Source organism: Aulostomus chinensis, chromosome 21, assembly GCF_037954235.1.
Source record: "Aulostomus chinensis isolate RoL2024-O1b breed Wild chromosome 21, RoL_Achi_v1.0, whole genome shotgun sequence".
Lineage (NCBI taxonomy): Eukaryota > Metazoa > Chordata > Actinopteri > Syngnathiformes > Aulostomidae > Aulostomus > Aulostomus chinensis.
Genome location: NC_141340.1, coordinates 6061064 through 6073491, shown reverse-complemented (window position 1 = coordinate 6073491; position 12428 = coordinate 6061064). Strand labels below are relative to the sequence as shown.

The window sequence follows — 12428 nt, the reverse complement described above, 5'->3', positions numbered from 1 at the left end:
GAAAAATCTACTATCCTCTTCTAGAGAAGAGAAAATTCCAAAATAAACCCTCCGTCCATATTCATTGACTCTTATCTCACTGATTTATGACCTCAGTGACTTGTGACCTCACTATACTGCAGCCACATTGTCAGACTAAACCTGAAATGCTTTAAAGAACTTAAACTCTGTGGTAATGATTCTACGTCCAGCCTGCCTCAACCTTATGGAAGCTCTAATCAAGTGTGAGCCGGCAACACGTGCTGTTCTTTACTGTCTGTGTTGTGTAGTTTCGCAGGATTATTGGAGATTTTGGGGTACCGATCGCCATCCTCATCATGGTCTTGGTGGATTACAGCATAGAGGACACGTTCACACAAGTTAGTCTGAATGAATTCCACGTAAAAGTCTTCATTTTTGCTTGAGCTCCACCAAACAGGCCTTCCTGATCTTTGTCTGTGTCCAGAAACTGAGCGTTCCCGAGGGTTTCTCCGTGACCAGTCCCTCCAAACGGGGCTGGATCATCAGTCCTCTGGGTCAGAACGGTGAATTCCCCATCTGGATGATGTTTGCCTGCTGCCTGCCGGCTCTACTGGTCTTCATTCTAATCTTCATGGAGACTCAGATCACCACGTGAGTGATGCTGCAACATCAGTAGAACATTAGAACCGGCTCAAACCTGACCTGCTTCCTGTCTGTCTTCCTGCAGCTTGATCGTGAGTAAGAAGGAGCGGATGCTGGTCAAGGGCTCTGGTTTCCATCTGGACCTGCTGCTGATCGTGGTTCTGGGAGGCAGCTCGGCTCTGTTCGGCCTGCCCTGGATGGCGGCCGCCACCGTTCGCTCAGTCACACACGTCAACGCACTCACTGTCATGAGTAAAGCAGTTGCCCCTGGAGACAAACCTCGCATCCAAGAGGTGAAGGAGCAGAGGGTCACTGGGCTCCTGGTGGCCATCATGGTTGGTGAGTGTCAGACATTAAAACTATAAACTATAAAATATGTATTTCATTGTAATCATCCTGTGCCCTCTTCTCTCCTCAGGCATGTCTATAGTGATTGGAGACCTCCTGCGTCAGATCCCCTTGGCTGTGTTGTTTGGTATCTTCCTCTACATGGGTGTGATGTCACTCAACGGTATCCAGCTGTCCGAGCGTATGATGCTGCTGCTCATGCCTCCCAAGTATCACCCTGACCACACTTACGTTCGCAAGGTGAGAAGATCTCCGTGAGATTATGACGCATGCTTAAAGGAATCTTAAATGTCACTGTTAATCTCTCTTCAATGTCACATGACTACATTTATCCCCCCTCCCCCAAGGTGCGTACGCTGCGCATGCACCTCTTCACCTGTATCCAGCTGGTGTGTTTGGCCAGTCTCTGGGCCGTCATGTCCACCCAGGCATCGCTGGCCTTCCCATTTGTCCTCATCCTCACCGTCCCGGTCAAGATGTTCCTGCTGCCCCGCATCTTCAACGGCAGAGAGATGGCCTGCGTAAGTTCACCACAAGGGGGTGACCAAAACAAAAGAAAATTTGCAACGCTAACATTTCAACTGAGCGGCCGCTGTCAATTGGAGCTGCAAACACACAAAGGGTTATAAAAGGTCATTCTGGGTATTGTAGTAGAGACTAAACATCAGAAAACTACAAAAGCAGCTACATTTCACCACAAATGTCTCCAAGGAACATTACACATGGTAATTTGCTGATGTCTCATAAGTTAATCACTTAAGGAAACGATCAGATTTCAGAGACAGTTCAAGTGCATTAGGTCCAATTCACCCCCGTGTACTGGTGGAAGAAAACTAATGGTCATGTTTGGGTCCATTAGATTATCTGAAGTAACGACATCATGATACCATATGCACAAATAAGTGCTTTTATGTGCCTTTTTACAAAATGACCAGATAACAAATCGTAAAATGCTTGTTTTCTTAAGGGAATTCGGTTTGGGTCAGGCATTACTTGCCTCTTACGTTTACTTGAGTAATGCTACATCATTTTCTTCCACCTAAATGCAAACTTATAAAATGTTTTTTTTATGCATTCTATAACCCTCTGTCGTTCGGTGTTCAAGAGCATGCATTTCTCTGGTGACATCATAGCGGATATCGAGTTGAAAAGTCACGTTCTGTCTATGATGACTAACAAAGAAAAAAAAAACCCAGCAAAATCACAAGTCTAACGTGTCTTCCAGCTGGACGCCGACGACGCAGAGCCAACGTTCGACGAGCGAGACGGTCACGATGAGTACTCGGAGATGCACATGCCAGTGTAGCCCGCCGCGAAGCCCCCTCGTATCACCACTTACCTCCTCTTAGTGGACACCAAACTATATCAACCAATGAGATCCGGGATACAGCGAACGAGCCCCTCAAGTAATCTGATGCTACATCACTGTGCACCGCTGACCCTCGCCATCCTCGCTGAGACAGGAACGTTCATCAGTGGGCCGGTTGGTTGTCCCTGTTGGGTTTTTAAGTAACTAGTTTTTCGTGGTACAGCTGTCTTTATCCTCACAAATGTGTTGCTTTGCTACTAGTTGGAAGCGACATAACAGGCACAGCGGTATTTCAGACAGTTGCTAGACAGTTGAGAGCGTAATAATGTACTTTTACTAAATGTATTTCAGGGGATTCCCAATCAAATGAAATCTCAAAAATCAATGTTATTTACACTAGATACTTATGCAAACAGATTAATTGTCTTTTTTAGCCCTGAAAGATGGTTCTGATTCACATTGAATATGTGGAGGTATATAGGATACATTCCTTTATATTCACATACTGACTTATTGCTATTCAAGTTTGTTTTGTTTGGGTTTTTTTGCTCATTTTAAGCTCACCAAGCGCCTTATATGAAGGAACTAAAAAGGTATACTGAGAGGTGTTTATTTCCTCATTCTGTCTTATTTTAGACAGCTAATCACTTTAGCCGCCTCCCGAAGCTCTGAGCACTTTTTAAAGACACCAAATCTGAAGAATGACTGTGTAATTTTATCTCCATCGTGTCTTCTTAAAAAAAAAATCATTAAATATTAATGTTTTAGTGTGCTTCTTAAATAAATAACTGTGATTTTTTTTTTTAGCTCATGCCGTTTGTATACAGCAGTTTAGATGAATTCTCAACCTGCAGTGACTTAAGATCACCAGCAGAGGGAGATAGCTGTCTCTGATTTAACAAGATTTCCCATTACACTAATGCCATAGTAGCATCTCTCTCATTGTAACGCATTTTTTTAGTCGTGTGTTAACACAGTGGCATAATGAATATACTCACCCCTCACGTGTTTTTGGGGGCACTAATGTAGAGTTTGTTTTGACGTCTCACTTGGTGTGCTTGTTCTATGGGAATAGCTGTAATTTATTGGTTTCTTTGTCCAAGTGCCAAATGTCTCATGTAAATAACTGTGTGGTCAACAACAACAACAACAACAACAGCAACAAGAAAAAGCTGCAGTTCAATCATCTCACCTCTCGTGTGAATTCATGTCATCGTTAAAAACATTCCATGATTTATCAGCAGCATTTTTTTTTTTTCCATTGGCAGCAACTAATCATAGAAACATTTCAGTTACACTCGACCAAATTTCAAGAAAAGCTGTGCAGACAATCTCAGAATTCATGCATTGCTGAGAGGGAAGGCTTGTGTATTTTTTTTTTTTGCGTGTACGTGTGTGTATGTGTGTATGTGTGAGTGTGTGTGTGTGTGTTTCACATCATGTTGTTTCAGTATGAAATGAATTGGTAGCTTTGACTGTCCGAAAACATTTTCAGTCCTCTATTACTCTCAAACATCAGACACTATTTTTCCTTTATATCGTCCCATTTCTGTTTTATGATCTTGTGCCTGTTTGGCGTAACGAATTTGCACAAAATCTCTGAGTGCCTGTGGGACCATGAAGTGAAGTCGGCTGCAAGTGTCTGCTGTGTTTCTGGGGAGGACATACATGTTACAACAGTTTTGCACTTTTAGAGACGCTCTTAAATCAAAAACACATCTCTCCGTTATTTATGTGTTGGAACGTCAGCCATTACTGCTGTTTTTTTGTTTTTTTTTTAGATTAATACACTCACACACACACATATATACACACACACACACATCTGGCTGCACCATGAAGGGGATATTTATGAAAAGCAGGCAGTGGAGTAGAACCGTGTTTGCTTATTGTGCCTGTGGATGAAGGTGATCTGTGTTTGTCTCTTGTCAAAATTGTGAAATGCTGATATGTTTCATTTCAAAAGCAATACAAAGTCCAAGAGGCTGTTGCTGAAGCTCCCTTGTACATTTATGGTTCAAATATTGATGACAAATAAAAGTTATTTTCTATTTATCCTGGCTGATGTTCTCTGGCGTGTTTTCCATGTTGGTCAAAGGATGGGTTCATTTATTCATGTTCCATGTCGTGTTTATTGATGGCACGTATTTAACAGTTTACTCAAGGTACTCGAACCGGGAACATTTCTGGATATTTAGTCATGGATGTGCTCTGTGCTAAATTACATTTTACAGTATCAAATCTTTAATATATGTTACATAGTCTTATGGAAAGTGCTAAATGAATTGGGGCCCAGAATTGAACCCTGTGGAACCTCAGATTCAGTATTACATAAATTATTAGACATAAACTATCAAACCGAGACCAAAATAGTCTAATATTTTAGATCTATTCATCTAATTCAAAATCAAACAGTTAATCAAACAGTATTTTTTTATCCTGTGAAACAAATGAAGCCCTGAATCCAAGAAGAACTCTTGTGTTCACAGTAAATGTTCTTTACCACTAGGGGGTAAAGGGGCTGGATGTTCTTTCCACAGAGTGAGTGGGTGGTCTGTTAACGTTCTAATGCTCCCATTGTTGCAGAAACAAAGGTGAAGATGGCTGCATTGTTGCTCTGCGGCGTTGGTGTCTTGTTTTTATCTGTCAACGCTCAAGAAGCTTATGATAATCTTCCTGAAACTCAGAGGAAAGGAGTTGATCTGGCACTGGAGAAACTCAACTCTCACACCGGAATCCAGAACCATTTTCTCTTCTTCAGAAGTATCACGCAGTCAGACGTTGAGGTATTGTACTGCATGAGTCATGAGCGGGGGTTTTCTTTCTGACATTCGTGGCATGTTTTCAAGCAGTTTCCTGGAAATGTCCAGGAGCAGGATCTTGAGATAAAGTGGTAACCATGAAAGATCGTGGTTCCAGCAGCAATCTTTTCTTTTCTCTTCAGGCTGGATTTGATGTGAGCTTCGTTTATCACCACTTCAGTCTTAAAGCCACCCGATGCCCAAAAGGAACTGTTGATTCCACGGGGTGCCAGTTCAGAAATGACCGAGCAAGTGTTTCATTTTTGCTTGGGTCAAATGTAGAATGTGGGGACTGCTACACTTGTTCTGACTTGTCCGTTTCTTTTTGTGTGTGTGTGTTCTTGTGTGCATTCATGCAGCCGCTGATTGACTGCGCAGTCTGTTACAAAACCTTCAGAGGGGTAATAGAACAAGAACCCAAACCGTATGTGCACTGCATCCACAAACCCGTCCTCACACAGGTTGGTTTGTTAGCTCAAGAACCATTCCTCAGAAGCTTGTTTTTTTGTTGTTGCTTTTTTTTAAAAAATTTGCCTCATCTTTTATAACTGCAGGAGATGAAGACGAGCAGAGTGGAGCACTGCAAGAGGATGGCGTACAACATCGGAGCCCCGACTCTTCTGACAGTGACGGGAACACAGTGAAAGACACAGCTCGGTAGCAGCCCGCAAGCACTGCCGATTTGAAACCTTTTTTTAAAAAGAAAAAACAAATATAATTCAGTAAAAGACGCTTGGAGTTATATCTTTCATGAAATAGGTTTTGTACTTCGTCCACTGATGGCAATTTTCTTGACAATAAAGTTTATTTTTAAACTGTAAACTATCCTGCCTCCATTATTTATCTTTGTCATAAATTTGTGATAACCACATTTGAAGCATCATTGCCAAAAGTATATTGGTCAAAATTTCGCTTTTAGATTTGTATCAATTAATTTATTTAGATAAACAGCATCAGCACCAGAAATCCAGCATCGGTCAAGCTCAAGTTGTTCAAACGTCATTTTGAACGATGAAGCCTATTGTTGAACTATGTGTCGTCCTTCTTTCATGACATATCTTTGGCACAAGTGTTGGATTTTGACGTGACAGAAATGAAAACAGTGTATGTACTTCTGGCCTATTGATCATATTCTGATTTTCCTCTCTTTGATATTGGTGGCGCCAGAAATCCTGTAGCTGTGGGGTCCGGAGGTGTGAACTTCTCTGTCCATCAATTACAGTCAATAACTGGCCTTTGCTCTGACTTGTTATTGACTATTAGAACAGTCGTCGTTTGATGTCACTGGTGTCACATTTTATTTTTCACATTCCAAAGTTTTCTTCCTTTTTTTTTGGTTTCCTTTTTGCCCCCCCCCCCCCCGCCCCAACATTACGACATTATTTAACTTTGCTCATTCAAATTGCGCAATATTCACCAAATCAGTTTCCACGTCAGTGCAAATGTACAAGAGTTTAACCTGCTAGCTTCTTGTCTTTGTTAGTCCCTGGACAGGTTGTGGCCGAGTGTCATCTTAACAAAACTTCCGAAAAAAAAAACACACCAAAAACACTTCACCACAATATAACAACATAAAACCATACAGAAAAAAAGCAAAACCTCATTCAAGTAATAATAGACACCGATCTACAAAAGGGAGAACCCCCCCAAAAATTCAAAATAATAGTGAATGGTGGTGAGTGCACTGTCAGAGATGAATATGAATATCTAATATTTACACTCTGGGTATGAATGGCCAACTATCTGATGGTGGTCAGTGTTTAAAAGATAAAACTTCCACGTGAACTTCTGTAATTATTTTTATTCAGGGGGGTTAAAAAAAAAACCCACCTGAGGGTCCATCAGATTAATAAGGAGTTCAGAAAAGAAAAAGAATGAAAAATGATGGAGTCGCACGTAAGGATGGCATAGGGGGACGCATAGGGAGCGAGGGGTACAAAGAAAGAGTCTGTTTCACGGTGTCAGGCGCCGGACGCTGGACAAACAGTTGATATTGCTGCTGATCGTTGCATCTCCAACATGTCGGGGTGGTGTTCACTCGTGACGTGGCGTTTCATTACTCACCTCATTAAAGGAGAAAACAACATTTCTGATAAGCGACCCACTTTCCTGTCAGTGCGTCTGCTGAGTCCAACACCCACTGATCTCAGCCGACCTTCAGATTTGTCATGGGGCCAGCAGGCTTCTCAAAACAAGGTTCCTGTTTCCAGTATTTGGATTACTAATCCAAGCCTCCATGGTCATAGCAGTTTGAGAAGCAGCTGTAATTCCATTTAATGAGAGCAGTTTATTCTGTGGAAACTCCCAAGTGGCATTGTGTTTTGTTGAGACAAGTTTCAATCTGTGCGCCCTGGAGGTTTTCCTGGAACTGAGGGATCAAAAGCAAATGGCTCACTTGTTTTGGAGGTTGACCCAATAGGGAGAGGAGGCAGCTCACCCAGTCAGCACAACCTCTCTGTCCCCCGTGAAGATGGCTGCTGCGCTGCTGTTGCTGGTTTGCGCCGGGGCTCTGCTGAGCTCGGCCGAGGCCCAGGATCTCAATCGTGACCTCGCTGAGAACTACAAGAAGGGAGTGGATCTGGCTTTGGAGCAGCTGGGCACTTTTGCAGCGGTGCAACACCATTTCCGCTACTTAAGGAGTGTGGAGAAGACGGAAAGTGAGGTAAACCTGACACACACCTCTACTCCAGCCTGGGGATATGGGTGGATACATGTTGGTTTTGGTAAATTCTGTGGGTTGTTGGGTTTTTTTTGAGGGGGGGGGGGTAACTATTTCAGGATGGTGTTGAGGACGGCACATATTTCTAGCAGATTTACTGGACGTACAAAACTCCTGATACGTGACGCTTCATGTTCCTGAAAAGTTGTATTTACGAAAATGAAAATCCATTGTGATCCTGATAAGTCACAAAAAAAGAAGGTTTTCACGTTCCTGAATGAAAATCTCACAGAACGTTTGACGTAACTTGATGAAGTATTTACTAAGATTCTGCTGGTACTTTTTTTTTTTTGTTTCACCCCAGAAAAAAATTGCAACTCTTTGATATTATGATGACAGTAAATTTACTACAAAGCTTTTGTTTTTTACGGTACCATGTTACTGTGTTTTAGAGGAAAATAGAAAGTAATTATACTGAAAGTATTTGGTTTTACCTATTGGGTTCCTACGGTAAGGATTTTGTTAGTCCAGTACTGTGGTCTTATGCAGTATTAGTATATTATAGAGGAAGGTTGAAAGTAATTATACTGCAAGTATTTTGTAAGTACAGCACCATGTTTATACAAAGAATTATTGTATCTAAGAGGAAAGTAGAAATTACTCAGTATTTTTTTAAGCACTGGGTTCCTAAGGAGTATTTAGAAAAAGTGGAAACTACTAATATTTTAAGTATTTGGTAAGTTCCACGTTGTTATGGGATATTGCAATATTTAAGTGGAAAATGGACAGTAATTGCACTGGGAATCTTTCGTTCCTGCGTATTTCACAGGAAAATAGAAACAAAATATTCTGTAAGTTCTGGTAACGGAGTGTTTTAGAGGTAAAAGTATTGTATTATATATTATTAATAATTATTCAATGGGATCAACTGGCAGAATTTGACACCAGAGAACTGTTTTGACACTGAGTCTGTAAACACAGATGTGAACTCCGAGTAGGCCAGGAGGATTTGTGACATCACTAATAGTTGGAAAGCAAGCAGTACACAAATCAATGAGATTATCAATCAGTTGAATTTAGAAAGACGTTAATTGTTGTTGCAGTCTGGATTCGGTGTTGGATTCTACTTCCACCACTTCCACCTGAAGCCCACCAGGTGCCCCAAAGGAACCAATGAGACGGACCCTCAGAAATGTCCCTTCAGGAACGACAGAGTGAGTCCCTCATGTCAAAAAAAAAAAAATGTCTCCAGGACGTCGGCAACGTCTTCACGCTCTCTCTGTTTCCTTCACAGCCACTGATGGACTGTGCGGTTTGCTTTAAAACCTATGAAGGCGCGATTATCCCCGATCCCAAACCTTACGTGCACTGCATCCAGAAACCGAGATTCACAGAGGTGCGGTATCTTCAGTCCGGATGGCATCGGTGCAAAAGTACAAATAAACGTCTCCTGAAACTACAATTCCTTGTGTTATTTCAGGCAATGAAGACCACCAGGAAGGAGCACTGCAGTAAAATGGATTACAGGACTGGTGAGGCCACTCTGATGACCGTGCGCGCCTAACATCCCTCAGAGAAACGACGTGCTTTGTAGAGTCCTGAGCTAACATGTTGCATCTAGATTGAATAAATGCTAACCGCCAGTTTTCATAACTTAGCCTTTCCTCATGCAGGCTTTAGCGATGATGTCACTTACACAGGAAATCATTACATCACAACTGTTAGCAACTATGCTGGCTTCAGATGCTGTTCAATTGTAATCTTTTTTCTTTTTTTTTAATAAAGTAAAATATAAAAATGTTGCAGTATTGCCAAACTATATTTTGTGACACAGAGCAACCAGTTATGTTTCATTCTCCATGAAAATATATAGATGTATGCATTTATATAAAATAATGCAACACATCATGATCGTTATTGACATGTGATTTGCAATTTGATTAATGTGAGTCGCATATAACGTAGCTGCGTGTGCTAGAGAACATCAAGGGTACAAACTGTTATTAAGGCAGTGATTCTGTGTCTAAAACTTTGGGGAGAAGAAAAAAAAAAGAGAGTACAGCAGTGCTGCTCTCTGATTGGCTGCTGAGGTAGGAGTGCGTCTGAGTGGCCGGGGGTTTGCAACCTGGGTGAAGGACTTTGATTACGCAACATTTAACCTCAGATGCCTGTAGTCATCAAGACGGCTCACCAAAACTCTCTCACACAGGACTGGTTGTGAATGATGAGAACGGGACCCAGGCCAGGAAAATGTAGCCGTATGGCAGGTTTTATATCAGTAGCAACTTCCAGAGATTTAACAAAAACAGGTTTCCAGAAATAAGCAAGCAGTATAAAAACAGTGAAATTATCAAAAGCATACAGAATCAAAACGATAAAACCCATAAGCAATTTATCAGCAATCATGTTGAATTCAAGCATCGTCACTGAGCAGCAGCGCCCCCTATCACATGTTTACATTAAATGAAAAGGAGTTTTATTTATTCCCTATGCTGCCAGGGGCCCTGTAGGCGATAACCTGAGGCGCCCGAGCTGGAAGCCCCTCCCCCCCAAATTATCTAATACTTTAGCTCATAGCAGTGACAGTAGAGAAGTACTTTAAAATAGTACTTAAACCAAGGATTTGCTTTTCAAGTACTAATAAAGAAGCGTGTTGAGCTCACAAAGACATTTATTTCTTTGTGGCTCTAGGATGCAGGAACAGTCAGCCATGTACAGTTAGCTTGTAAAGACTGGCTAACAACAGCAAAATAGCCCAAAGATGCCAGTTTACAAAGTTTAGAGTTTATCAGCCAGTGTGACCTACGTCTTCTTTTCCAACTCGTGTGCTCAGTAATCCACACACACTTTGGTTTGAGCTAAAAAACAAACAAGAATTTCAGAGAGTTTTGCTGTTGTTAGCCATCTGCCCGCTATTAGCTTCCAGCTAAATATGCATGATTGGGTCTTTCTGCATCCTGGAGTCATAAAAATGTGATGAAGGAGGGAAAAACAGCTCAAGACTCTTAGCTTTGAGTTCTTGAAAGAGAAAAATAGAGGGGTTTTTTTTGGGGGGGGGGGGTGTCCCATGTCACCAGGTTGGTGTTGGGTGGGGTGGTGGAGGCCAGAGGGCCCCCAGAGAACCTGTGTGCAGCAGGGAAGATGTTATCACACCACAGCAGTCAGGAGTGTTTTCCTTTTCCTCAGTGGATCTGGGGCTTCAGGCAAATTAACTGCTATTGATTATTTAATTCATTTAGAGGAAGTTGTTTTGTTTTACAAATCAACCACTTCAGCTTCATCAAGCGACCACATGATGTCACACTGATGCCTCGGTAGTCTCTGGATCCTGAACTGGGGGTCTCGTACTTTTAAAGGTACTTGAAATAACTTTTTTATTTTTTTTATTTTTATTTAATCTATTGCTATTTGTGAATCAGCCTTAGCAAGATCCTGCAAAATAATGTTAGTGTCGTGAGACCTTGTCAGTTTGTTGTTTTCGAATTTCAGCGACTTCCCCATAATTTTATAATAATAAATAAAGCCAATTCATAATCAATAGTTAAAAAAAAGAAGTGAATATTTAGCAATGAAAATTTTCTCATGCAGCTGTAATGACATTACTCCAGAGGATCGCTTCTCAACCTCAGGTTTGGGACTCTCAGGGAGGTCGCATCACGATTTCTTGGGGCCACTAAATGACTGTGTGTAAACATTCCATCACCTGATTTAATTTATTTTGGAATAAGTTTTATTGAGTTTGTGGGAGTTAAAATGTATCCAGACTTGAAAACTGGTATAAACTACAAAATCTACGCGGTGGGGAAAAAAAATAGCGAGGGCTGAATGATAGCAGCAAGAAAGAACCTGACGCATCATAAATCCCGACTGCCCCGGAACTTTTCCACGCACAGTTGCGTGTCATCGTTTGCTTCATGATCTTTGCTGCGTTCTCACCATCCACCACCTACCTGAGCCAATCTGTCCCTGAATTAGGACCAACAACAAACCCATCTAACAGTCTTGGTTTAACTTTATTTACGTATATAAACATATATCTATATAAACATATCTGACAAAATGCTAAACTAAATATAAAACCCATCCTTACACCTCCAGTCCCACCTTGAGGGGTTGTCTCTGACGACCACAACCCGGCTGAACAGGACCAGACGACGATGAAGATTTGAATCAGCAGCAAATGAAATCAGACTGACAAATCCGAGGCTGGATTTTTATTGACTGAATCCACGCCACGTTTGTGATGGTGACTCTTCTTATTGCTGTTATTCTATTCCGTGCCTGGATGCGGCGTCTCGTCTAGACAGCGCTGTTGTCTGCTCTGCAGCTCGTGCCAAGACCAAATCTCATTACCGGTGAGAGCAGATTTGCAGAACAAGGCTTCACTCAGGCTCCCTGGGAGCTAAAAATAGATGAAGAGGGTGATTACTACCAAGATGTGTGATTACAACGCCGCTGCTAACCTGCACCAGTCTCAGACTACGTCTACTAACATGCTGACACAGGCAGATATTTAAACGAGCATTCATCAGCAAATCTAGATATAGATTGATAGATAGATGGATAGATAGATGGATAGATAAATAGATGGATAGATAGATAGATAGATAGATAGATAGATAGATAGATGATTGATAGAGATGGATAGATAGATAGATAGATAGATAGATAGATAGATAGATAGATAGATAGATAGATAGATAGATGG

General features: G+C 41.5%; 3 protein-coding genes across 11 annotated transcripts in view; all 3 read left to right on the top strand.

Annotated features, from left to right (window-relative positions):
* Nucleotides 1-4700, top strand: part of slc4a2b (solute carrier family 4 member 2b) — a 38747-nt gene extending 34047 nt beyond the window's left edge. For all 8 annotated transcript variants that reach the window (XM_086192099.1, XM_086192101.1, XM_086192100.1 and 5 more), the window contains 6 exons: nucleotides 270-359; nucleotides 446-612; nucleotides 689-942; nucleotides 1022-1191; nucleotides 1299-1472; nucleotides 2177-4700. In XM_086192099.1, the coding sequence (XP_086048225.1) occupies nucleotides 270-359; nucleotides 446-612; nucleotides 689-942; nucleotides 1022-1191; nucleotides 1299-1472; nucleotides 2177-2257 (936 nt within the window). In that variant the 3' untranslated portion in view covers nucleotides 2258-4700. The remainder of the gene's footprint in view (nucleotides 1-269; nucleotides 360-445; nucleotides 613-688; nucleotides 943-1021; nucleotides 1192-1298; nucleotides 1473-2176) is intronic.
* Nucleotides 4701-4784: 84 nt separating this feature from the next.
* Nucleotides 4785-5877, top strand: LOC147241456 (retinoic acid receptor responder protein 2-like). 2 transcript variants are annotated; one of them, XM_086192104.1, is made up of 4 exons: nucleotides 4792-5046; nucleotides 5205-5309; nucleotides 5421-5522; nucleotides 5616-5877. In XM_086192104.1, the coding sequence occupies exons 1-4, from the start codon at nucleotides 4861-4863 to the stop codon at nucleotides 5703-5705; spliced, it is 483 nt and encodes a 160-aa protein (XP_086048230.1). In that variant the 5' UTR covers nucleotides 4792-4860; the 3' UTR covers nucleotides 5706-5877. The 2 variants fall into 2 exon arrangements, with proteins under 2 accessions (XP_086048231.1, XP_086048230.1); XM_086192105.1 differs by lacking the exon at nucleotides 5205-5309 and having other exon boundaries at nucleotides 4785-5046.
* Nucleotides 5878-7320: 1443 nt separating this feature from the next.
* On the top strand, nucleotides 7321-9522 carry LOC147241455 (uncharacterized). The gene is made up of 4 exons (XM_086192103.1): nucleotides 7321-7723; nucleotides 8824-8934; nucleotides 9015-9116; nucleotides 9201-9522. The coding sequence occupies exons 1-4, from the start codon at nucleotides 7532-7534 to the stop codon at nucleotides 9282-9284; spliced, it is 489 nt and encodes a 162-aa protein (XP_086048229.1). The 5' UTR covers nucleotides 7321-7531; the 3' UTR covers nucleotides 9285-9522.
* The last annotated feature ends 2906 nt before the right edge of the window (nucleotides 9523-12428 follow it).